Source organism: Fusarium verticillioides, chromosome 4, assembly GCF_000149555.1.
Source record: "Fusarium verticillioides 7600 chromosome 4, whole genome shotgun sequence".
Classification (NCBI taxonomy): Eukaryota; Fungi; Ascomycota; class Sordariomycetes; order Hypocreales; family Nectriaceae; genus Fusarium; species Fusarium verticillioides.
In genome coordinates this window covers 1,635,930-1,660,638 of record NC_031678.1, presented here as the reverse complement: position 1 = coordinate 1,660,638, position 24,709 = coordinate 1,635,930, and the positions used below count along the sequence as shown (strand labels likewise).

The window sequence follows — 24,709 nt, the reverse complement described above, 5'->3', positions numbered from 1 at the left end:
CGGAACTGGTAGGCAGCAAGTGCTCTCTGATTCTGAGTGCTCATCATAGGTCAAGTCAAAAGAACGGTTGATTTATGCAGAAAGAAGGTGTAGCAGAGACTACGATGCATTTTATCCATGAGGAAATATAGTGTATTCAGGTATTTAGGACTGTGCTGCGGACTGTGACGCAAGGTCCAAATGCGCGAACACGCCTTAACTTAGTCTTAGTCTAGGTATGATGATAATGAAGTCAAAATATAAGTAAACTTCCCGTGTTAAATTGCGGCGTAGTTCTATCACGGATGAATAATAACGCCCCAATCTCATTGCTTCGCTCTTTACCCGCAGATTCTATCCTCAAGCAAGCTCATCCCTTGTATCGTCACCATCAATCTCCATCATGGAGCTTTTTCGCTGTGCAATGGCCACGGATATAGGTCCCTGATGCGCCGGGTCACATCTTTGTAGTTCGTCAACCTCAGAATCAATGTCGGGGTCGTCTTTCTTCTCCGAAGTGCTGTTCTTCATATTGATGTCCTCCTTCTTGTCGCTTTCATTCTTCACTGTCTCAGTGCCCTCCATTGTGACATTGCCTGCCTCCTTTGACACGGCAGGTCCTCTCTTTGTCTTGAGGTCTGGTGGTAGCTCGACATCCCATTCATCTCTGAACTTGTTGTCCAGAAATTCGTCGAAATCGCCCATCTTGCGTCTCTCATGAGCTGCCCAAGCATGTGCTAGCCATTCGGGATCATGCCGCCCTTGGGCGATGTTTTCTGTGTAAGCAGCACAATCGTAGCGGAAACTGTCGTCGTTCATGAGCGATGCAAAATCTGGACAGGCATCCTCCATGCCAGGATTTAGAATATGCTGGGAATCAGGGAACAGTGCCAGGATTTCCGCCTTCTCTTCTTTGTCAAGAATATCCCAGGCCATCGGATTTGACAGTATGCTCTACTTTCGTTAGCGATCTCACTAGGTTACAAAAGACGGAGTGCCTTACTCTGAGATCAGCTGAAGCTAGGGGTGATTTAGGATCCGTCAGAATGTTATCCGCGTTCCATTTCGACTTTTTAGGTACTTTTTTCACGAGGACCCTCCGCTTGCCTTTGGCCATCTTCTTAGAGGCCGTCGGCGGGGTATCTTCTCGACTATTGGGCGAAGTCGAAGGCGAAGACGAAGACGAATCCAGCGGCTGGTCTGCTATGGTTGGGGTATCATGATCCTCGTGGTCGGGGGCTGAGGAGAGGGGAGACGATGGCAGTTCGTTCTTTTGTGCTCCATTTGATTCGCCTCCACCGATGCTGACAGTTATAGTTTCTTCGTGTTTGTCGGCCATAGTTGTGAAACGGTAAGGTGATAAATAAGTCACAGCACAAACTGAGCTGAAGAAGGGCAATGCTGGAGAAAGTACTCTATACTTGCCGTTCGTTGGTGGAATGTAGCAGAATCACAAGAGCTCCACGAGCATCGAGATTGAAAGAAGAGAGAAAAAAAATATATATTCTTTTGATATAAATTTGATTTGAAACACCTTCAAGTTGCTTCTTGAAGGTGGCCTTGAAGGAGATTCAAAGCGACATGGTAGACGTCTAGGGTAAGCCACTCTCGGCAGCTGCTTCGCTTTTGCGGTTCTACCTCTGCAGCTGACAAAGGCCTTGGCTGTTAGGTAGTTACACCGAAGCCATTTGCTATCAAGTTTGTTGTTCATCTTTTCTTTCTTTTCCTTTTATCCAGAAGAATCTGGCCGTTGCCGAGATATTGGATAAAGTTTATATAGCTCCGTTTTCGGCAGTCAATCGTCATATCAGCTCAGGACCCCCAAACTCTTGGGGTCAACCATCCCACGCGGCATCGAACCCCTCACTGATCAGCACGGAAACCCGGCCATGTACATAACTAGAGCTTTGTCCCCGCTATCGACGGATAAAAGCAAAAGGCAGAGGATAAAATGCTTGGTCCTGGTGCCGTGGCCCGTTGGTGACATGCATGAGCTGCGGGTAAGCTATGAGCTCAGTTTCAATATATATCTCTTCTTTATCCTTTGCTCCATCTCTGCTACTCAATGAATATTGGCAGTTAGCTTCAAAGCTATACCATCCGATAAAACACAATGGCGCCCTACCAACCCCTTTGTCTCGGATACAATGGGGTACATCCCTTTTCCAAGGTTGAGATCAAGGATCGTGCATCTGTTCAAGAGCTCCTTCGCACTGTTCTTGACCCTCTAGAGCCATTCTTCTCCCCCCAAAAAGCCCGTGTCAAGTGTCCCGGTGCAACAGCAGTCAGATTCGACCAGACTGCTTCAGAAGTCGAAGGAATATGCCGTCCACTCTGGGGCTTAGCTGCTTTACTGGCAGGTGGTGGTGATTACGAAGGCACGGAATTGTGGATTCAGGGTATCAAGTCAGGAACTGACCCAGAAAACCCCGAGTATTGGGGTTATCCTCAGGACAACGACCAAAGAATGGTTGAGATGTGTCCCCTGGGTAGGTCTTCCCATATAAAGTCTCATCATCATGACAACTGACGGCTTGTTAGGCTGGGCGTTGGCTGTTGTCCCCGAGTTTTGGAGCAGCCTTTCTGACAAGGAGAAGAGTAATGTTGAGACATGGCTAGGAAATTCAATCAACGAGAAGAAGTCAGCTCTCAACAATACACCAATGATTCATTGGCTAATAGTCCCGCAGTATGCCCAACACTAATTGGTTATGGTTCCGTGTATTTGCCAACCTAGGGCTAAAGAAGAACGGCGGCAAATTCTCCCAGGAAAGACTTGACAGCGACATTGAGCACCTCGAAACGTTTTATCGGGGAGGAGGCTGGTCTAACGATGGACCAGAGGGCATCCATCGTAAGCTTGAGTTCCAAATTTCTTAGTCCTGACTGACACGCGCCAGAAATGGACTATTACTCGTCAAGTTTCGCAATTCAGCTACTTCAGCTATTGTATGCCAAGTTAGCAGGGGAAGAGGACCAAAAGCGGGCAGAAGAATTCAAGAGGCGAGCACAACAGGTTGCTCTGGACTTAATCCATTACTTTGACGATGAAGGCAGAGCCATTCCTTATGGCCGAAGCGTAGGCTACCGGTTTGCCATGGTTTCTTTCTGGGGAGCGCTGGCCCATGCCGATGTTGAGTTGCCTGCGCCGCTGACCTGGGGCATGGTGAAAGGAGTTGTGTTTCGTCACTTGCGTTGGTGGCAGACCCAAGGTGATATCTGGACGTCAAGTGGTACACTGTCGATTGGGTATTCTTACCCAAACATGTATGTAAGTATTGTTCCGCCCTGTACGCTGCTGACCACAACTGACGAAACTAGATGGCGGAGAACTATAACAGCCCCGGAAGCCCCGTAAGAGTCACATAGGTTGACAATTTATGACAGGTTTGCTAATGGGAACTCTTAGTACTGGGCATGCCTAGCATTTATGTGCCTGGCAACATCAGAAGATCACCCTTTCTGGACATCCGACGAGGAGTCAACCAGTGGTGCAATCCCCAAGATGAAAGCTCTGAGCCAACCGGGCCATATTATGAGGTAGATACCACCTTGTATATACATCCATGTGAGACTGACGTTAGTACAGTTACCTTGGCGGCCACTGCATGCTTCTGTCGTCAGGACAAGCTTGTAGCTACCCAATGAAAGGAACCCATGCCAAATACGGCGGATTTGCTTATAGCAGTGCATACGGATACTCGGTACCCCCTGGCCTATTTTCTCTAGAGCAGTATGCACTGGCATCGCAACTGGGGCTCTCGGATGATGGGGGCGAGTACTGGAAGACCCGAAGGCTTTGCGAGTATGCGGGGATCGAAGACCGTGAAGGCACCCCAGTTCTCGTCTCGATCTGGAAGCCTTTCCCAGATGTCACAATTCGCACTATCTTGATCCCTTCACAAGAAGAAACCCCCAACTGGCATCTTCGAGTTCATCATATCAAGAGTGGCCGTGAGGTCATGACGGCGGATGGCTCCTTTGCTATTTCCAATGTCAACTCAACCAATGGACGATATCTTGGACCATACGATGAAACAAAGCACGAGGGAACATATCCTAAGATCATTGGCAATTACGATCTTAAGACACCTGATGGTTGGGCAAGCGGAAAGTCGGGGGCTTTTGCAGTATCGAAAGGCGCTGTCGGCATCAAAGCCTTGGAGCCGGGGGAACAACGTCAGGCTATGCTGGTTAATGCGGACCCGAACTCGAACTTGGTTGAGAGCAGAAGCACAATTCCAACTCTGCAACATACTATCAAAGCTGGCGAGTCGGTCTGGTATGTCTCTGCTATATATGCCAAGCCCTCGGGGGTTGGGGTGAACAAGGAAAGCTATCTCGATGGATGGGCCAAGACTCCTCTCATTCCTGGCTGGCTAGAGAAAGAGATGAATGCTTAACCCCAAATGTTAGAACAAGAGGTAAGCTTGATTGGAAGGAATTAGATTGAGGACACGGGATTTGAAAGATCCCATCAATCAAAGCATCATATTACCTTCTCCTCATCTGAAGTCCTGCTCCCCGCTTCGCCTATGCCTACTTTGCGGGGAGGGCCTGCAGCTTGTTCCAAATCTTGGCACAGAATGATTCCGGGAGTAGATTGATCAGTCTTGGAAGCTTGGCTAGCTTGGCTGTTGAGGCCGAGGTGATCACATTCGTTCATTTCAACACGATATAACCTTAAAAGAAAGCTCCGCATTCGCCCATAGCTTAAAGCCTTAAGTTGACTAGAGGCTAGACTCATGTGCGATCCCCGCCGGAGAGACTCAGTTCCACGTATCAGATCATGGAGGCGATCACAACTCTCCCCAACAACCATGTCATCATCAATCGACTTCAGCCGGCGGACGCCCCAGATGGAGAGCTATCAGTGGAGCTTCTCTCCACAACCCCAGGATTCACGCGGCAGTCTCTGTCACTCCCCCGCACGTTGGCGAGAATGATCAGAGACGCCCGCATGTGAGTTGTCAAGGGCTCTGTGGCATCTTGGATGAATCTACGGTGCCCCCAAAGTTCATCTCGAATTCCTCTCAGCGGCGTCTGGGCATTTCGCAACATTGGGGTACGTTGCTTCTCCCGCGCTTGATAGCGCAGCCACTTTTCGACGACAGGTGAACGTCGATTCGTGGACTTTTTTATCCGCCCGGATCTTTAGACAAAGCGAACCAATTCTTGCGCTTATGGATATATGTATGGTTATTCTATTGTCTCCGCTTTGGACTGGTATACTCACTTTGTTGATCCTCGCTGATAGTTGGTGTTTTGAGCGTCTGAACGAGCGAGCATCGAAAGAGCTTGTAGGGCTATAACTTGGGCGAGTGCTGGCAATAACAATGCGAAACAGGATATTGACAAGGGTTGTGGTTTCATTCGGACGCGAGTTTGCGTCGTCTGTCTTAGTCTGTGCCTCTAATTTGCACAAAGAGGCAACGCTTCGAAGCCTCCTCAACACAACCCGTGCAATTGACATGGGGAGATTCTCTCTTACACCAATAAGGCCGATGCGCCGATATTGGGGGTGAGAGTTGTCTTGATGTGACCCCAGACTTGGCTGTCACTGGTCGTTGGTCGATCAGTTTTGGGTGGTGGTGTCTAGGGAAGCTTGATAGCTCGTGTCGACTACAACACTGGACCTCGAGCTTAGCCGGACGATCATTTAATATCCTGCGAGCTCCCCTCGAGATTCTGATTTCCTCTTCAGAGATCACACCACAATCAGGTATTGGTGCCTTTCGACCTTTGAGCTTGCCTTTGAATATATTGACAGCTCCACATCTTGTTTCGACTCTAAATCCGGGGAAACAAGCTTAAATTTAAAGCATACCCTCTATTGTTTCTTAGCTTGGAGCCCACCCACTCCCATCTCACCCATCCTCGGCTATCGCCACTCAAGCTACCCCCAATAGTTCGTTGTCTTGCAACACCGCAACCATGGGTCTCGCGGGCATCCTCAAGAAGGTCATTCGCAATGATGCGATGAAGACTGACCCCGAGGAGATTTACAACTGGCGTGTCTTCGCCATCGTCGCCGGCTCATGCTTTGGAGGCATGTTGTTCGGTTGGGACACTGGAGCTATCGGTGGTGTCCTTGCCATGAAGGCCACACAGGATCGATTCAACTATACTCCTGAGGCCAAGGTTACACTTGACCAGAACATTGTCTCTACCCTCCAGGCTGGTTGTTTCGCTGCTTGTTTCTTCACTTCGTACTTTACTGAGAAGTTTGGTCGACGATGGTGTCTCGTCGGAACCGGCACGGTCACCACTATCGGTGTTATTCTTCAGGCTGCCTCTACTGCTAATGGTTCTCTTCCCCTCATGTACGTTGGTCGCTTTGTTGGCGGTCTGGGCGTCGGAGCTGCTTCATCCTTGGTGCCCCTTTACGTGTCTGAATGTGCACCTCGAGCTATCCGTGGTGGTTTGACCTGTAAGTCCTTTTTCTCTTTCTCCACAAGTCTACGGGGGTTGTTACTAACGCTGTCCAGCCTTCTATCAGCTATTCATCGTTACTGGCGTCATGCTTTCATTCTGGTGAGCTAGAGCTTGATATCGCTGTATGAAGTCAGCCTAACATAACAACAGGGTCAACTATGGTGCTCTTCTCCACCTCAAGGCTCCCACGGTCTACGCTCTGCCTCTAGCTCTCCAGGCTCTTCCCGCCGTGTAAGAATCAATGTTACGATATCAAAGAGTATATACTGATCGACTCTAGCCTCCTGATCACTTGCATGTTGCTGGCCCCTGAAAGGTAGGACATGCCGATTCCATATCAAAAGGAGATCTTCGCTAACAGTGAACAGCCCTCGATGGTGTGCACGCAAGGATGACTGGGAACGTGCCAAGTCTATTCTCATCAGCCTTCGCATGTAAGTCAATTTTGAACTGGAACAGACACAATTAAATAACATGGCTTCTTGTAGGCTTCCCGAGGACCACGAGTATGTCCAGGCTGAGCTTCAGGAGATGTCTGCTCAGCTTGAAGCTGAGAAGCGATTGACTGGCGACGCCTCTGCCTCAACTCTCTGGAAGGAACTCGTCACCATTCCCGGTAACCGAAAGCGAGCCATCATCTCTGTTCTGCTCATGATCTGTCAACAAATGACTGGTGTTAACGCCGTCAACTACTACGCTCCTCAGATCTTCCAATCTCTGGGTATGACTGGTACAACCGTCTCACTCTTTGCCACTGGTGTCTACGGTATCGTCAAGGTCTTGGGCTGTGCCGCTTTCCTCATCTTCTGTGCCGACTCTCTCGGTCGACGACGTAGTCTTCTGTGGACCAGTGCTGCTCAAGCTTTTACAATGTACATCATCGGTATCTACGGTCGTGTCGAGCCTCCTGTTGCTGGACAAGGCATCTCTGCTTTTGGATACGTTGCCATTGTTTGCATTTACCTCTGGGCTGCTCTATTCCAGTTCGGTTGGGGACCTTGCTGCTGGATTCTCGTCTCTGAGATCCCCACTGCCCGTCTTCGAGCTCTTAATGTCGCCATCGGTGCCGCTACTCAGTGGCTGTTCAACTTCATCATTGCCCGAACTGTCCTGACCATGCAAAAGACCATGGGGCCTGCCGGCTACGTAAGTATTCGATAAAATCATGTTGATGAATTTGAGATAGCTAACCAAAACTTGACAGGGCATGTTCTTCATGTTCGGCAGTTTCGATCTTCTCATGGGTATCTTTGTCTGGTTCTTCGTTCCCGAGACCAAGGGTCTCAGCCTGGAGCAGATGGACGAGCTCTTTGGCGTTGGCGACCTTCACAGCAAGCTCGATGCCGAGGGTCCTGAGGGCGCCCGCACACCCAGCATCCGGGAAGAAGTTGCCGATATCAAGAACACCAAGCACTAAGGTTAACGCCAAGGTTTGATGAATCGGTGGACGAAGGGAGATGTGATCAGGGGGTGAAATCTAATTCAAGATCAAGTTTGATGAGTTAGAGTTTGGCCGAAGATGATATCTGCGGGCACAATACATGTATGTATGTATGTATGTATGTATGTACCAAGTTGCAGCGATACCTGAATGAGTTATCATCGTCAGAAGGATATTGCAAGCTTTCTGTGCCTGGTTCAAAAGAAACTTCCGGTTAAATACAACAATCTTAGCGAGCTAAGGTAACTATGGCACACACATACATATTGACTTTGTAAATTATCCGGCAGACTGTACTGTCCTCAATTGCCAACACTTGCGCCGACGGGTTGTAAAAATCCGATTGGCTCTGTCCTTCGGACTTGTGCAGAAGATGGATGTTATCACAAATCAAGGAGAGAAATGTCAAAGGGGAACCCAGCTGAGCTAGTGACGGACCGCGTTTCAAGATCAGAGTATATCTTCGAGATCGCAACGGTCTGTGTGACGGTGATACCAAACATCCAATATCTCATCCTCGTGCAGTGGAATCGACCCGATAGGCCAGCAGCAACAGGTCACAGTGAGGTCACTGAGGTGTGCCAAGCGGTGCTCGGAAGCTTTCCTACGAAGGACGCTTCCCAAGAGTCAGTCATGGGATGCTGATAGTCTAGGACTAAGGAGGGCTCGAGCTCTCTTGGTTCGAAACTCTATAAGGTCCTGCCTGGTATGCAAAAGTCCCTGTCGTAGCAAGCGTGGTTAAGGAGTTGACAGTAGTTTGTGTGGGGTTTGTGGTTTGTGGTTTGTGGTTTGTGGTTTGTGCTTTATGCTTTATGCTTTATGCTTTATGCTTTATGCTTTATGCTTTATGCTTTATGCTTTATGCTTTATGCTTTATGCTTTATGCTTTATGCTTTATGCTTTGTGATTTGTGATTTGTGATTTGTGTTTCTGTGTGATTTAAATGTCAATCATTATCTGCCAGTGCGAGATCGGACCGAAGAGAATAAACCGTGAGACGTTGACAAGGGTAAATGGGTTATGTTATACTGTATTGTGCTAGTGTATAATGTTTTGCGAGATTAGATTAGGTATCAACTCAACATGGGAAACGCTCAGCTGAGGGACATTTATTTAGCAGTGAATGCAGTGAGAAATTGATTCCGAGATGAAGCACCCGACAAGACCCCCCTGTCTCAGAGAAGCCAACGTCCCGTCGTTCACTGCCGAGAAGCCAATCAGCACCATTTCCCACCCCTCATGGAAGCTAACCCGGAGGTTCTAGGCCTTCTTGGCACTAACCTACAGCTATGGGGTACAGGGCAGAGGCCTCTAACGGCCAGGGCTGACCCTCCTATTCGTGGACGTCACGGTGACTCTTCTCAGGGCCACTGCCGACAGTAGCGTCTTGGGCTCGCTCTAGGTACCAACGTTTGTGGTGGTGCCGAATCTTGGTGGGATCGGCAATTTCACGTTTGTCAACCAAGGAGAGGGAAGAATTGTCCGACGACGACCCCTTTTGAGGGTCGATTGGGTTGCAAGAGTGAGTCTGTGAGGATCTGGATAAGACGATTTGACTGTTGAGGACAGTTCTTTTGCGACTTGGTCATTAGAGAGAGAAAAAGAGGCTAAGCCCTGGTAGGCCAGCTTGACAAGGGTCTACCATGGTATTGGCTTCTGAGTTTGAGATGGCGTTTCATCGTTTCTTCATGTGTTTTTTTCTTCCCTTTGAGGGGGGCGTGATTCAAAGAGAGATAGAAGAGCAAGAGTGAGGCGGCAGAGTTGTGCAGTTGCTGTGTTGCATGAAAACAAGAAATGCTTGATGATATAGATTTCAACGTCTTCTGTCGTGTGATTTGATGTTCATGCAGTACGAGTAACATCTTGTGTAAAGATAAAAATTAGTACTAAGGGATTCTAGAAGTACCCCAGAGCCAAGGCCAGTCCAAACTCCAAACTCCAAAGCCCACCTCAGGTCCCGGTAGGTATTTGGAATTTGATTCTGACCCTCCAGTTCCCTGTCGTTACCTGACTCGTCTGCCGCCTCACACCTCAAAGATTCCTCCCTATCTCAACCCTTAGCCGACAGGGGTTAGAAGCTATTTCTGCCCTATGACAGCGGCAGGCGGATCGGAAACATATGAAACTGGCCTGACTTTGGGTTTTCCTCTTGTCTCTTGGAAGTTGGAAGCCCACATCAAACAAACCCCCCTCTGCACGTTGGTACACACGTACATTATATTAGAATGGATGTAAGTGCGTTATGACCAAACATCGTCATCTGTCCGTGTGTCGTCGTCTATGTGCGAGACGTTAGAGGACACAGACACAAACTGTCACAGTGACGATGCGCAACAAATTGTCTCTCTCTCTCTCTCTCTCTCTCTCTCTCTCTCTCTCTCTCTCTCTCTCTCTCTAATCGGATGTCTCGGTTGCAGCCTTGTTGATCACCCAAACAGCCAAGAAAGTCAGTCTTGAGGGCAATGCTATGCGATACCGTACGATGCGATGCAATGCAGTCTCTGGACCCACAGGACAGACAAGCATGGACGTTGAAAGTAAGAAGTTTGTTCTGTAGCTCTCTGGTATCTATGGAGTCTATTTTGGTGGTTAGTATGGCTAGGTAGGTTAGTAGTAGGTTAGGTTCAGTTTGGTTTAATGTTACCTCTTGCAAAAGTTGGGCTACCTTAACTCACGCTACGCTACTTTGTACATATCCATGCCAGGCCATTGCATTACATGGATGGTAAATGTTTTGCCCTTGTCGTCAATATGGGGCATTGGATGAGAGGGATGGACCAAATCACCTCAATCTTTCTTTTCTATTTGTTTTCTCGTCCCCCCCCGCCTGTTTCCCAAAAGAGAAACAAGTACAAGTAATATTCGTCTGTTCTTTTATTAGTTCCTGAATTCCTATTTCAGTTCTTCGTATTCTCTACATACATGTTCTGTTCGTTCGTTCGTTCGTTATCTCGGATGTCTTTGGAAAGTCTCACTTTTACACCAACCTTACAAGGACCCCCCCAACCAACATCGACCTGACATCCAATCTCAGAAAAACATCACTGCAATTATATATGCGTTGTTCATTCATGCCCTTGCCCATGGCCTCAAAACACTAAAGCCACCACCACCACCACCACGACTACTACTACTACTACTACTACTACTACTACTACTACTACTTACTCTTACTGCTTATATGAATCCTTCGCGCCCATAGCGACCAACACTCGACAACCCCAAGCTCTTTTGTTCACCAAACTCCACACGAGTGCAGCTTGCGTCGGCAAAAGTGCTGACCGATTTCTTGATCATCCAATCGGCCATATCGAGACCCTGGGTGCATGGTAGCTGCATCTCTTAGTCTTCACTTCAGGTTGATCGAATTTGGTTGGGGTCCGCTCTTTGACTTACACGGGTTAATGGCGGTCGAGAACTGACTCTTGGGAGATTCGAAATCATATCCACTGCATTAACCTTGGATCCTACTATTCGCCAATGCTGAGGTTTTAGGTTATACGGCTTCTGGGCGTTTTCCTAAAAAGCTCTTCGCCTGAAAGGTTCTAGTTCATGTCCAGCAGAAGAAAGACTATCACGGCTTGAGAGAGGATAGAGATATTGACAAACAGAAACAACGTTTTTTTTTTTGTCTTATCGCAAAACAAATCATTCATTCTGTTATATCAGTCAATTTGACTGACTTATACGATAATCATGCTGGGGCCACAACGGCCAACACCAACGCGCAGCGCTCACGACATGGCATTTACCGTTACCCCACGACACAACAGTCACTCAATACCGAACCCCTCATTTCGTAAGTCCCCAGATTTCTTTTTTTGGTCATATACGCTGTTAGCTATCGATCTTTGATTTATTTTACTTTGTCTTTTAACTTTAGCTTTTCCATCCCTGGCATTCAGCTCCTTCGGCGTATTCCTCTTTCGTCTTGTTTTCCTCTCATATAAAAAGGCCATTAATCTCTTTAGCTTCTCGTCTTTTCTGTTTCTGTCTCGTAATTTTCGAGCTTGTCAAGGATCAGGCGTTCAAAGTTGCGTGTTTTGGTTCAATACGCTCTCCCATTGATCTCCATCCCCAATGATGTAATTTGTCCAAGGGAAGCTCAGCTACCTAAGCTCTACCTTACCTTACCTTACCTTACCTTGCCTTACCTTGCCTTACGACTCCACACTTTTCTACTTCTCCCGCATTTCACTCTATTTTCATACCTTGGCATAATCCATCAATTGCGACCAATTCCTCTTTGCTGAGGTTGGCAACTTTTTTTTTTTTTTTTTTTGGAGATTGTGCCTCTGGGTTACATAATCAAAGACATTGAAAAGAGCCAGGAAAAAGCCATAATTGCCACTGACTGCTCGGGGCGCAACCAAAAACACTATCAAATCATGTACAAGCCATTATAATGGCCGACGCTGACTCCAACCCTTCCACAGCCACGCACAATTCGCCGCGGACATGGCTCCTCACTTCAGCTCTCTCCCCCCTGTCCGTCCGACTCATCCGGCTACTGCTATCACATGGCGACTACGTTGTCGCATGTTTACCGCCCTACGAGATCGATCATGAGGATCGCAGCGCCGAGTTTCGCGAGCTCGTGAATGAGTGTAAGAGCTCCAGAAAGGACCGTGAGGGATGGAAGGATCGCATACGAGGCATCCGATGCGATGGGGCTGCCATGGGAAGCTGTGGAGCTGCTGTCGCCGAAGCTGTGCAGGTCTTTGGGCGGATCGATATCCTGCTATGCTGTAAATCCGATGGTATGTTGGGGGCTGCATTCTTGGGCTCAGGGTGACGCATCTTGCTGACTCTATCACTTTTAAGCTGTCGTGGGCACTGTAGAGGAACTATCGACAACTCCATTCACACAAAATCTCGTTCGCGACCAGTTCGAGTCCGTCTTCTTCTCCCAGGTCAACTTTATAAGAGCTGCTCTCCCTCAGCTACGGTCTCAGCACACAGGGCATATAATTGTTCTAACCAGTACCGGCGGGCACATTGGCACACCAGGCATGTCGATATACACGGCAGCGACATGGGCCCTCGAAGGCTTCTGCGATTCACTTGCGTACGAGATTGCGCCCTTCAACATCAAGGTTACCGTTGTACAGCCAAACAAGGAGATTCTTTCCTTGACTAACCGTCTCACCTTTGCGCCGCAAATGGCTGCGTATGATCAATACTCAGAAACAGCTCCGAGCATTCGCGACATACTCGCCAACGTTCTCAACACTCATCCAGATACAGCTCTACCATACCCCCAATCACCAGCTAGCTACGGACCTTCACCCATGTCCCCCGCCAGTACTTCCCTCGAACCAGATGCAGCGCCTGGTGAGATTTTGCATCGCTACCCCAAGTTACCGCCCGGTGCAGCAGATAAACTAGTCATGGAGACCGTTCATGCTCTTTCAGCGATCGGTGGACATGAAAATCCCCCAGCACGACACATTGTCGGCCACGAAGCTGCTGTCGCAGTAAAGGAGAAGCTCAAAACTGTTACAGAAGAGCTTGAAGATTTCGTAGAAGCGAGTTTGTCTGTTGATACCTTTGAGAGTGAGCTGCAAGCCGAGGCAAGGGAGAGGAAGCCATCAGATCAAAGTCCCCAAGGGCCGCCATCATCGGTTGGTTGAACAGGATGACGTAAATGTCCATTGTAACAGTATTAAGCATTTATATGTTAGTTGTATTTCGGCAAAAGTTGGATAGGGTGCTTGAGGCCAACACCGCGATACCCCAGGAGTATAGGAGATTCTTAGTGGGCTAGGCTTTTGGGATAGCATATGGTTTCAGTGCTGACCATAAAAGAATTGATACCCCTTTGTGAACATCCTCATCAGCCATAAAATAAAACAATAACAAGTAAAGTGTTGACGTGGACTTTAAGTGACTGGCATGCTCTGCATTATTGTCATCGGTTCGCAAAAAGTCGACTCCGGTCCTTGAGGCTCCACCTGATCCGGCCACCCATGTAAGGGTACGCTACCTCATACGGCACTGCTGCTCCTAGCCGCATGCGACAGGTGTACGATACTGAGCTCCAAGATCCGGCGATTAAAAGCGACCTTCAGCTTTGGAAGCTCAGCTCAACAACTCAAAGAGGCGACGCTGATACAACGATGCGACTGTAATCAACATCACCTTATACCAGACGAAGAACCCTGCGACGCCTCCAAAGGACGTCACCGACTAAAACACCAACCACGTTGCGCTGGCGGACATGTTGAGAAAACACCAGATGCTAGGATGAGCTTGGATCCTTTAGCCCCCGTCGCTCCTGCGAGGGTGAAGACACTTCTTTTACCTCTGGGCCAGATCAAAGCAGACCGATTCGCCTCCTTCGTCGAGCGACTCAACAGGGAACATGTTGTTCACCTCCGCGACATCAGCGCTGATGGCCGACCTAATAGGAGTAAGGGATGCTCTCGACTGCTCAAGATGGCGCTAACATAGCTTGCGCAGACATGTTCTCGCCTCTGGCATACCCAGACGGCGCCATAATATACAACCTTGTTACTCACGTTCCTCCTCCCTCCCACCTCGCCCTGACGCCCTTCGACTTATACCGAGAGCCCCTTGCTATAATAGCTCTGGCAGATGGCACCGAACTACACCAAAAGAGCTTCAACAAGCGACAGTCGATAAACGGTACAGGCCCGACGACGACTGAGAAGAACATTAGAGCTTTATACCAGGAGCTAGAAGACCTGCGCGACATGTACCCCAAGGCTCTGGTACACCAAGTCCTACTGTTCGATTATGCCAACCCTCACGATACCGAGATTCCAATGCCCGAGGGCCTTGTCGATATTCCTCCTCTCGAGAACTGCACTGTGACTACGCTAAGGACTGTTATGTGCGACATCTCTTCGCTTCTCCTAGCTGAGATGACAACCTTGGCCAAATCCTTCGAGGCCATGACCAACATCGACTCCCCAGTGCCTTATTCGTCTACTTCAAAACATACTAATGGTGGTTCCTGGGGTGGCGAAGGAGGGTTGAATGGGCTCCTTAGGAGAGGCTCGAGTATCTCTTCACGACATTCCGTGCGCTCTAACTCAGCGGGCGGTATTATGGACAAGACACAGGCCCGCATGTCTATGCCAGCCAACGCCCGTCCAGGACTTCATTCGAGCAGTTCAACGCCAGGGTTGTCATCGACACCTCCAAAGAGCAGCTTATCGAATCCACCCATCACCACGGATAGTCAGAGCCCGCCAGCTAGTGATCGATCAACACCGGACCCACAACCTGCACCGCAAGAGACTACAGAAAGCTCCCGGTCAGCTAGTCGCGATAGGATTTCAACGCAGGGCTTTGGTTCGGGTGGTGTGAATGACCGCTGGAGGCTAAGAACCAAAGGCCGAGCAGCGGTTGTCGTTGGTTCCATGTTTCTTCAGGCTGGACGATGGACGGATTCGATTAAAGAGCTCAGCGATGGTGCTATGGCTGCGCGATCTGTAAATGATCATCTATGGCATGGAAAAGCATTGGAACTGATCTTGGTTAACCTGTTCCTCCTTGGCTGGTCCAACATCGAGTTCCATGTACCTACAGTACTGATCCAATTCCCGGATAAGCCAACGCACAAGCAAACGCCAGACCCGACTCCTGAAGACCCGGATCAACCAAAACATCTTAGAAATCTCCAGTGGCTGCTACCGGAGCTTCTGGAACGTATAATAGCGTTATACTCCAGAGTATCATCGGACAGCCTCCCTCCATTACCCATGTCTGAGGCCTTCATTCGATTTTCCAAGATATACTCAGCTCTTCACCTATGTAACGGTTACCTAAACCGAGAATCTCTAGCCATGATTGCTACGGGGATTGTCCCCGAGCAGCCATATGTTGCACCTCCACGGTTTGGTGTAACACCCTCCAGACAACAGATCGGAGCGATGCTCTTCAAGGCTTTCCCTGCGGGCGCTTCCGAACTTCTTACAACTGTTGACCGAGCGTCAGTTCTGAGCGGCATAGCAACTGTTCTGGGACCCTTGGGACTTCACCGAAAGAAGGCCATGGTGATTCGGGAGCTGGTGTCTGTCCTTATCGGTGGTCTTGTCGAGGCGCGAACTCGAGGTGCTGCAGACATGGGTATTCATCCTGCTGCCGGACTGATGTCGTTGACCTCAGGAGGAGGTGGATCAAGCAGTGGCTCCATGGCTCTAGAGATTGGAGAATGTGACGTTGAACAGGGCATAGAAGCTCTGATGACCCTTCTCTGCAAATCTTACGGCATTGTTGGGTTTGATTTGACAAGAAAGGCGGGTGCTAAGAACAACGAAGATGTTGATGACTCAGACGAAGCTGTGATTGCTAGGATACGCGGCCAGTCTGCGGCGCGCTTTTTCGGATTTCCAGATGTCAAGCTCAACATTCTAAGGGCTTGCATCAACTTCTCTGAAGCACTTCCAGATTTCGATGGTGTTTTGCGATTCTCGAGTGATCTGTTGCGAACAGCCGGTTCCGGTGTTGCTCCAGGGCCTAGGAGAGAGGACGCCTCACCTATGATCACCCGAGACGAGCAAGTTCGATTAGCTACTGGCATATCGAGGACCGCAAATCTCGTACAGAGGCTGGGCTACAATGACATAGCAGCTGAGTACTGGGATGAATTCTTTGTTCGAGGTATCAAGCTTGAACCGTCACTCAACAGCAAAACGCCAGTAGCTCATTCCAAGAGTATCCTTCCTGGTGCTACCGCTAGTCGTGCATCCCAAGATCTTGACCCTTTCATCTACAACCCATTCCTAAAGAAACCAGACGAGTTGGTAAACCAGACTCTTGTGGCTGATGAATACGCTACATTCAAGATCACACTACAGAACCCTTATGATATCGAAGTGGATGTTGAATCTGTTCACCTGGCTACCGAGGGCGTGCAGTTCGATGCTGTCAAGGAGGCCACTGTGGTCGGACCATACCGAACGCAGGTGATCCGATTAAGGGGAAGGGCAAAGGAAGCTGGAACTGTCAAGGTCACAGGTGCTATTATCAAGGTCCGAGGATGCCGTGAGCGACGATTCCCTGTTTTCTCCATGCCTTGGACGCCAAAGCAGGAAGTCAAGGTCAAGGCCAAAGGTTTGGCTGCACTCGAGGAAGCGGTCACAGATGTTAAGCCGTTTGCCCCAAAGCTCGAGGCTGAAAGCTTGAGTCTCACTGCTATTCAAGCACAACCCCTGGTAATTGTCAAGTCCACAACGCTTGCGCAGTCCTCCATCATGATCCTGGAGGGTGAGAGGCAGGTGTTTTCAGTGACGCTACAGAATCTTGCATCCACGCCAGTCGATTTTATGCTCTTCTCCTTTAAGGACTCCACACAGGAACCGCTTCAGACTGCAATCAATAACAGAGATGCGACACCCTCTGAGCTCTATGAGTACGAGCTTGCGCTGATGAAGAAGCAGGCGCTGCGACTTCCCAACAGCCAACAGACTCGTCATATTGCACCTAACGGAGAGGCTACCTTTGACTTTGAGATTCTTGGTAAGCCCGGACTCACAGCGGCTACGATCCAGGTCGACTACACTCATCTGGGATGCCCGCAAGAAGAGATGCCTGATCAGTTCTACACACGACAGGTTTCTCTGGATCTTACCGTGACGGTGAATGCTAGTGTTGAGCTTGCTCGAATCGATGCCCTACCCGTGCATGGAGAGATTCCTCAGCCCCTGTGGGATCGCTTAGGCAGTTCCTTTACTGCCAAACCTGATGAGTACTGTCTCTTGTCTGTGGATCTTCGCAACGCCTGGCCCAGCCAGATGGTAGTGCAACTGGAGAGCAACGATGGCATTTCTGTGCAGGAAGATATCTTGCCTGGAAATACGAGCCGTGTCATTCTTCCAGTCAAAAGAGTGTATCTTGAGGATCCTCATGCCACAATACCAACCCTCAACCCCTCGCGAAATCGGCAATTTGTGGTTAGCGCCAGCAAGATTTCACCTGAAATGGAGCGAGCGAATCGAGAAGCGTTTTGGTATCGAGAGAGGGTTCTAAGCTGTCTCAGAGCTACGTGGAAGACGACGTCACTACCTAAAAGGAGTGGCTCGATCGATCTGAGAAGCATACGACTGACCTCGAGAATGATCGAAGCAATCAAGGTTGACGAGGTTGACATTGATATCTCGGTCGAAGATAAGGATGGAAATGCAGCTGAAAAGGATGTAGCATACGTCGATGAGTTTATGCAACTTAGGGTACGCCTCACGAACCGGACAGCTCAGAAGATCCATCCTCTGGTGAGAATTCTCCCGGCACTTCGCCATCGGCCTGCAAATGTTGGGCTGGAGTTTACACGGAAGCTTGCTTGGAACGGTACTCTACAGCAGCTCATCCCTGTGTTAAAGGGGCACGGAAGTGCCGAGATTTCAGTAGGCATGACAGTGCTATGCCGTGGAGAGTTTGAAATTTCAGCATCAGTAGAAGAGGTACAGGTTTGGGATGAGCCCAGAAGTGAACCGACAAGAGCGAGATCTGAGTCCCAAACGATGATGGACGCGGCTCTCGGAGTTAAGGAGAGAAGGATCTGGCATGCGAGACAACCTTGTCTATTGATGACGAGAGATCGCTAATTGAGAGAATGAGGAGGGATTCTGATGGCGATGGTGGTAGGGATCTGTGGCTTTATACGTTGGCGTCATTAAATAATGGAGATTTGTGCTACGACGCGATGTAGATATTTAGCGAATAGCAAAGAAAGCGGTCAATAACCTTTGATATGAAGTTGCCCCTGTAAATTCACATGCTGGAGTAGATGGTTGTTGATGATTACCCTGCAGTAGCACCGTATCTTGACGTTCTAGAAGTAAGCACCCTTTCCATGCATCCGATTCATTGTCGCCACTTTTTAGTCTTGTATCGAGACATTGAATAACGAGAAAATGCCCCAAATTTCACATCAACGATTCAAACTTTGATGTACTCTTTACTCTCTGGATTGTCCGATCACCTGATAATCAACGTCCGCATGTGCCGTGCAGTGTGGCTGGCTCTATCACTTAACTCAACGGCTCATATCCCGAGTCAGCTCCGGCTTGTAGCGGCAAAGATTTTGGATTTTTATATCGGACGCCGAAGACGAAGCTTATCGGAATTTGTTCATCTTCTGACCCAGGCTTCAATCTGGACCATTCTCCCTCAATCAGACTCTCCTACTACTTTTGTGATAATTCTGGACTATGACTACAGGCTCAGAGCCCTCGGTTGGAGCGCCGAAGCGGATTCTTTTTATCGATGCCTATGACTCGTTTACTAACAACATCGTCTCGCTGCTCCGAACCCTTCTTGGCGCTGATATCTTCGTCATAAGAATCGACCTCTCAGTGGTTGATAGAGTCAGCGACGACGACGATGCACCCGCAAAATGGACAGAGCAAGAGTTTATCAACAATCTTGCTCAATTCGACGCCGTAGTTTGCGGCCCTGGCCCTGGATCGCCGCTTAATCCAGAAGACGTTGGGGCGTTCAATCTTCTCTGGGATCTCCCTGAACATCTTCAACTGCCAGTTTTGGGTATTTGTCTTGGATTTCAGAGTTTACTTGCTGCGCATGGCGGGTCAGTGAGAAGACTCAAGAGGGGTCTTCATGGAATGGTGAGAGAAATTGACCATCACGGACAAGACATTTTCTGCCGAGTACCCCCCTTCAAGGCTACTCTGTACCATAGTCTCTGTGTTGATATTGGCCAGTACAGCGATGACTGGGCAGAAGAGAATCGGTGGAAGCCGACTTCAGAGTTTTCACCATTGGCATGGGCAACAGAAATTAGAGACGACGGGCGAAGGGAACAGATCCTCCAAGGAGTGAGACACAACAAGAAGCCATTCTGGGGACTCCAGTACCATCCCGAGTCTGTTTGCACAGAGAAGAATGCCCAGGGAGTCCTCATCAACTGGTTTCAGGCTGCGCTGCAATGGAACAAATACCATGGACGACGAGTAAAGGGACCCTTACTAGAGATTCAGACTCTCTCGCCGCCGAATCACCTGGAGTCTGCAGCTGCGCATAAGGAACATTTGGGCGATTTGTGGTTGACCTCAAGCTCATCAGAAACTTCGCTGAGAAGCTTTGCGAAGGGATCTGAATACACACATCGCACAATCACACTGCCTCAGGGGGCTGGCGTGCCAGAACTTGTTGAGATGCTGGGGTTGGCAAAGGGAGAGACCATTATACTTGACTCGTCGAGTTCTAAGAACGGAGATGCACTAGCATTGAACAGCATTGTGGCTCTCCAAGTTGACGATGCGCTGCGGTTCGAGTACAACGTTTGCGATGACTATGTCACGGTGCGGCTCCCGAGTACAGACGGGAAGGACAAAACGGAGATGATAAGCCTCAAAAACGGCACAATCAACGTCTGGGAGGTCATCTCAGACTTCTGGGAGACGCGAAGCCATCCTCCTGGATCCGACCGTTCAACTTCAGCTTTCAAGGGTGGTTTCATGGGATTCATCACCTATGAGATGGGGCTACACGGCCTTGAGAAGAAAATGGTCCCGGAAGATCGGGGCCACAAGAGACCAGACATTTGTCTAGCTTGGGTAACGAAAAGCATTGTTCTGGATCACAGAGCTGGCGTTGCATATGTTCAAAACCTGAAGGCGCGAGGATCAAACGATGTATGGCTGGATAAGATAGCGGAAAGAATTCAACAGTCCGACTATTGGAATGCTACCAAGATGAGAAACGGAATCAATGGGAATGTCATTGGAGACCGTGCCCATAACAAGGAAATCAATATCACAACACCACAGCCAGACAGGTATGAGGAGCAAGTTCGTGTTTGCCAGGATTTCATTGCAGCAGGTGAGTCTTACGAACTTTGCCTCACATCGCAAACGACAATGGCAAGACCTCGTTCAAGAAACAATGAGAGAAGCCCATGGGCCATATATCAGACCTTGAGGCAGCGGCAGCCAGCGCCCTTTGGGTCTTTCATCCGTCTTGGTGGCGCTACGATGTTGAGTTGCTCCCCTGAGCGTTTCCTTCGATACGACACCAACGGACTCTGCTCAATGAGACCCATGAAGGGAACAGTTCGCAAATCGGAGGCTATGTCAACCCTCGCACAGGCCGAGAAGATCCTTCATGTACCCAAGGAAGTTGCTGAGAACCTCATGATTGTCGATCTGGTCCGGCATGATTTACATGGTGTCTGTGGCGTTGGCCATGTCACAGTTCCTGATCTCATGAAGGTAGAAGAATATGCCACGGTCTTCCAGATGATCACTGTGGTCAATGGGCAACTCCCAGGCCGCAATGGAAACAAGCCTCATGGCGCTCGCCGAAGCAGCTTTGACTCTCACTGCCCTTATACCGGTTTGGATGCCCTTGCCGCGGCGTTACCTCCTGGAAGTATGACAGGGGCGCCGAAAAAGCGCAGCTGCGAGCTTCTACAGATCATCGAGGGCCAACACGAGCGAAGTCTCTACTCTGGTGTTGTAGGATATATGGATGTCGCAGGTGCAGGAGACTGGAGTGTCACAATCCGAACCATGTTCAGATGGGACGATGAGACGGCTCCAGCTGAAGAGGGCGAGACAGAGCCCAGGGAAGTTTGGAGAATTGGAGCCGGAGGTGCGGTAACAATCCTGAGCACCCTTGAAGGTGAGAGGGACGAGATGTTCACCAAACTTGCCGGTCCTATGGGTGTGTTTAGAGACGCGGCATAACTTGGATCTCGGTGAAGAGGCCAGATTGGATTAGATGGAGGGACAGGCGCAGCGTTTGACTTTGGACATGATACCTCAACGTACACATCGTCGGAGTTTTTTGGTTTGGAATTCAACAACATAGACGGATGGGATAGGACCGCAACATCCGGAACATAGTAGAAGATGATATGATATATTCCTCGTAAATAAGGATATCTTTGACGACCGACTATAACCTCCCTTTGCCGTTCTGAAGCCCAAGTATTTATTCTCCTTGCGAATAGCCGAGACTGATGTTAGGACCCCACTGAATGCCTATGTGACTCCTTTGTTCTCTGTGATCATACACGCGTTATACAGGCTTTATACTAGCGATTATCCCCCTCTTCCTGAAACGCAACATTCCGTATCCATCCTTGGCTCGGTGACTCTGATTGTTTCTGGTTTATGCGACTCCGTATTGCGCGCGAATTTAGAAATCTTGCTCCTCGTGGAAAAACATGCCGAAACTGACAATGGTTCCGTAGATCAATAGACCGCCGATTATGGCCATGACCATGGCTTGCACCTCGATGAGGCCGGAGTGAGCGAGAACGACAGGGAGAGCTATGCAACAGTCAGCCACGTGAGTTCGGTAAGGGGAATCATCTCATTGGCACCAGCAGCGTTGCGCCGGCTGAGCAGGACTTACCAATTCCCATAACAACAAAGAAACCTGTAAAGAAGCGTCCCAAGTCTAGAACCGCAGCGCCAGAGCTCTCCACGAAGTCATCGGGGTTGGCGCAGTGTCCGCAGATCCAGTTGGGAATAGGCGCAATGACATAGGTGGCAACGACGAGGAGAGGATAATACACCTTCCACAGAGCGCAGGAGAGAATAACGAGGAGGAATCCGACGGCGAGGACGAAGGAGAGGGCGATGATGGTCTTGAGGCCGGCGGTCGGCATCTTGGGCGATGGTGTTTATGGAGCTTGAGAGGACGAGTTATGCGGCGATGTCGGCGAGGTAGGCTCCCCGTGGGGAGATGAAGGAAAGTTTATCGAGTATAGAGAAAATATCGAGCCGTAAGCGGCGAAGCGACAGGTTGTGTTGGACGCGACGGGAAAAGAAGTTCGTTGACGTTGTCTGTGTTACGCGGCTACAGTAGGCCAAGTTCCAAGATGATGCTATCCCAACTTGTCAATCAGGTACGTATTCGTTTCCCAGGTCCGATGCCAGCCATTCGGAAGTACTATTTCCCGTGCGCAAGTGGGCATTGAAAATGGAACGCTGTAAGTGGCTGTTATGAATGCTGTTAGTGGGCTACACTGGTGAGTGGGTCGCGGCTTATCTGATAGCGCAGTCTAGTAAAAAAAATCCAAAAACTCCAAGATCTCTCTCTACCTCGATCATCGCAATCGTAAACCACATATCACAACCTCCTAATCAACGAAGAGATTCGGGACCAGGACGAGGCCAGGTTATCCACAGAGCTTAAATAGCTCTTGTTCTGTGCGGCGACACGAGAATTAGTCTCATCGGCCTGTCTCTCATCCACATTTTGCTGTCGCTTTCTCTATATTCTCACTTCTCGACACGACACGACCATCTACAAGCTCGCCAGCAATTCCCCAATCAGCTATCACTGCTATTAGCTATCATAGTCGCGCTGTCTACGCGGTGCTACTAGCTTCGCACCCCGAACCGTTGTCGCCTTCCGTCTGGTTGGAGACCTGGACAAGACAAGACACAACACCACAACCAACACCAGGACAAGCTATTCCGTTCTCAAGATGAGCTTCAGTGGAAATAGTGATGAAATTGTGTGGCAAATTATCGGTCAACAATTTTGCGCGTTCAAGATTAAGTTAGTTGCTGCTTCCTCTACTCGGCCTTGGTCACTCGGTGAGGCTTGATATAAGATGATAGGCTAACTTCTGTCCAGAACCAACAAAGCCCAAACATTCTGCCGAAATGAGCACAATGTTACAGGTCTCTGTAACCGTCAGTCATGTCCTCTCGCGAACTCGAGATACGCTACAGTCAGGGAGCATCAAAACCGATTGTACTTGTTGATCAAAACCCCAGAAAGGGCCCATCTCCCAAGCAAACTTGTAAGTTCTCAGGTTGTCATACGAGGCGACAAGCTGCTAATCATGGTCACAGTGGCAACGTTACAAACTACCCAGCAATTACTCCAAGGCATTGTCCATGATAGACGAGAAGCTTATATACTGGCCTAATTTCCTCGTTCACAAGTGCAAGCAACGTCTCACCCGCTTGACACAGGTTCAAACTCGCATGCGTCGCATTGCCGCCGAGGAGGAGCGGTTGGGTGAAAAGCTTGTCCCCAAAATGGCCCCTAAGATCAGACACCGTGAGCAGGCCCGTGAGCGCAAGGCTGAGGCTGCCGCCAAGCTGGAACGAACTATTGAGCGCGAGCTCATTGAGCGTCTTCGACAGGGTGCTTACGGCGACCAGCCCCTCAATGTCAGTGAGTCTATCTGGAAGAAGGTTCTCAATGCCATGGAGCGCGACGGCGAGGGCCAACGTGACAAGGACCTGGACAAGGGCCTTGACGAGAACGGCGAGGAGGTTGAATGGAGCGAGGAGGAAGACGACAACCTGGAGAACCAGGTTGAGTATGTTTCCGATATTGAGGAGAGCGACGAGGAGCTCGGCGACCTTGAGGACTGGCTCGAGAGCGAAAACGAGGAGGAGGACGAAGAGGATGATGATGATGATGACAGCGAAGAGTCCGAGACCGAGAAGTCTGGCGCCAAGCGAAAGCGTGGACGAGCTATCAAGATGAAGAACAAGAAGCCCAGACAGGAGGAGAAGGAGAAGCTGTTGCTCACCAACGATCTCACATGGTAATTGACGGTCTCAAAATCAAGCTTCGGCGTTTGAGGAGTTGGCATTCTCTACTAAGAAAGATGAAGAAAGGGGGTTTACGAAGGGTGGGGAAAAAAAAGCGTACATCAATGTGTACCTTCTTATCAGAGAATATCACGTCGCAATATGCTTCATTCTTGCTGAGCTGATTTGATTTTTGGCAAGGTATAGATACCAAAATAGGCTGCCAATGTTTTTATACGAATTTGTTGTTACTTGAAGCGTTCCATTTGAAACCATTCTCTTTTTAACTAATGCTTGTTTGGGTCTTGTCTCTTGTGAGAGAGGCTCTGTTGAGACAAAAGCTTAGACTATAGTTAGG

General features: G+C 49.2%; 8 protein-coding genes across 8 annotated transcripts; 6 read left to right on the top strand and 2 right to left on the bottom strand.

Annotated features, from left to right (window-relative positions):
• Window positions 1-118: 118 nt before the first annotated feature.
• Window positions 119-1,720, bottom strand: FVEG_04873 (hypothetical protein). The gene is made up of 2 exons (XM_018892789.1): window positions 983-1,720; window positions 119-933 (listed from the first exon to the last, which is right to left on the bottom strand). The coding sequence occupies exons 1-2, from the start codon at window positions 1,316-1,318 to the stop codon at window positions 340-342; spliced, it is 930 nt and encodes a 309-aa protein (XP_018749555.1). The 5' UTR covers window positions 1,319-1,720; the 3' UTR covers window positions 119-339.
• Window positions 1,721-2,092: 372 nt separating this feature from the next.
• On the top strand, window positions 2,093-4,491 carry FVEG_04872 (hypothetical protein; the record flags this gene model as incomplete). The annotated part of the gene is made up of 7 exons (XM_018892788.1): window positions 2,093-2,468; window positions 2,521-2,620; window positions 2,670-2,833; window positions 2,880-3,250; window positions 3,301-3,333; window positions 3,389-3,519; window positions 3,569-4,491. The coding sequence occupies 7 exons, from the start codon at window positions 2,093-2,095 to the stop codon at window positions 4,380-4,382; spliced, it is 1,989 nt and encodes a 662-aa protein (XP_018749554.1). The 3' UTR covers window positions 4,383-4,491.
• A 1,422-nt stretch (window positions 4,492-5,913) lies between these two features.
• Window positions 5,914-7,831, top strand: FVEG_04871 (hypothetical protein; the record flags this gene model as incomplete). Its single annotated transcript, XM_018892787.1, has 7 exons — window positions 5,914-6,409; window positions 6,468-6,513; window positions 6,565-6,645; window positions 6,695-6,730; window positions 6,783-6,848; window positions 6,903-7,560; window positions 7,619-7,831. 7 exons carry the CDS (start codon window positions 5,914-5,916, stop codon window positions 7,829-7,831), a joined length of 1,596 nt encoding a protein of 531 aa, XP_018749553.1.
• Window positions 7,832-11,754: 3,923 nt separating this feature from the next.
• FVEG_04870 (hypothetical protein) lies at window positions 11,755-13,718 on the top strand. The gene is made up of 2 exons (XM_018892786.1): window positions 11,755-12,615; window positions 12,680-13,718. Exons 1-2 carry the CDS (start codon window positions 12,261-12,263, stop codon window positions 13,486-13,488), a joined length of 1,164 nt encoding a protein of 387 aa, XP_018749552.1. The 5' UTR covers window positions 11,755-12,260; the 3' UTR covers window positions 13,489-13,718.
• Window positions 13,719-13,877: 159 nt separating this feature from the next.
• On the top strand, window positions 13,878-18,625 carry FVEG_04869 (hypothetical protein). Its single transcript, XM_018892785.1, has 2 exons — window positions 13,878-14,267; window positions 14,318-18,625. The coding sequence occupies exons 1-2, from the start codon at window positions 14,102-14,104 to the stop codon at window positions 18,427-18,429; spliced, it is 4,278 nt and encodes a 1,425-aa protein (XP_018749551.1). The 5' UTR covers window positions 13,878-14,101; the 3' UTR covers window positions 18,430-18,625.
• A 111-nt stretch (window positions 18,626-18,736) lies between these two features.
• Window positions 18,737-21,754, top strand: FVEG_04868 (aminodeoxychorismate synthase). The gene has a single exon (XM_018892784.1). It carries the CDS (start codon window positions 19,036-19,038, stop codon window positions 21,529-21,531), a length of 2,496 nt encoding a protein of 831 aa, XP_018749550.1. The 5' UTR covers window positions 18,737-19,035; the 3' UTR covers window positions 21,532-21,754.
• On the bottom strand, window positions 21,569-22,681 carry FVEG_04867 (hypothetical protein). The gene is made up of 2 exons (XM_018892783.1): window positions 22,205-22,681; window positions 21,569-22,119 (listed from the first exon to the last, which is right to left on the bottom strand). The coding sequence occupies exons 1-2, from the start codon at window positions 22,458-22,460 to the stop codon at window positions 21,986-21,988; spliced, it is 390 nt and encodes a 129-aa protein (XP_018749549.1). The 5' UTR covers window positions 22,461-22,681; the 3' UTR covers window positions 21,569-21,985.
• Window positions 22,682-22,871: 190 nt separating this feature from the next.
• Window positions 22,872-24,644, top strand: FVEG_04866 (hypothetical protein). Its single transcript, XM_018892782.1, has 3 exons — window positions 22,872-23,359; window positions 23,438-23,606; window positions 23,659-24,644. Exons 1-3 carry the CDS (start codon window positions 23,286-23,288, stop codon window positions 24,367-24,369), a joined length of 954 nt encoding a protein of 317 aa, XP_018749548.1. The 5' UTR covers window positions 22,872-23,285; the 3' UTR covers window positions 24,370-24,644.
• Window positions 24,645-24,709: the final 65 nt, after the last annotated feature.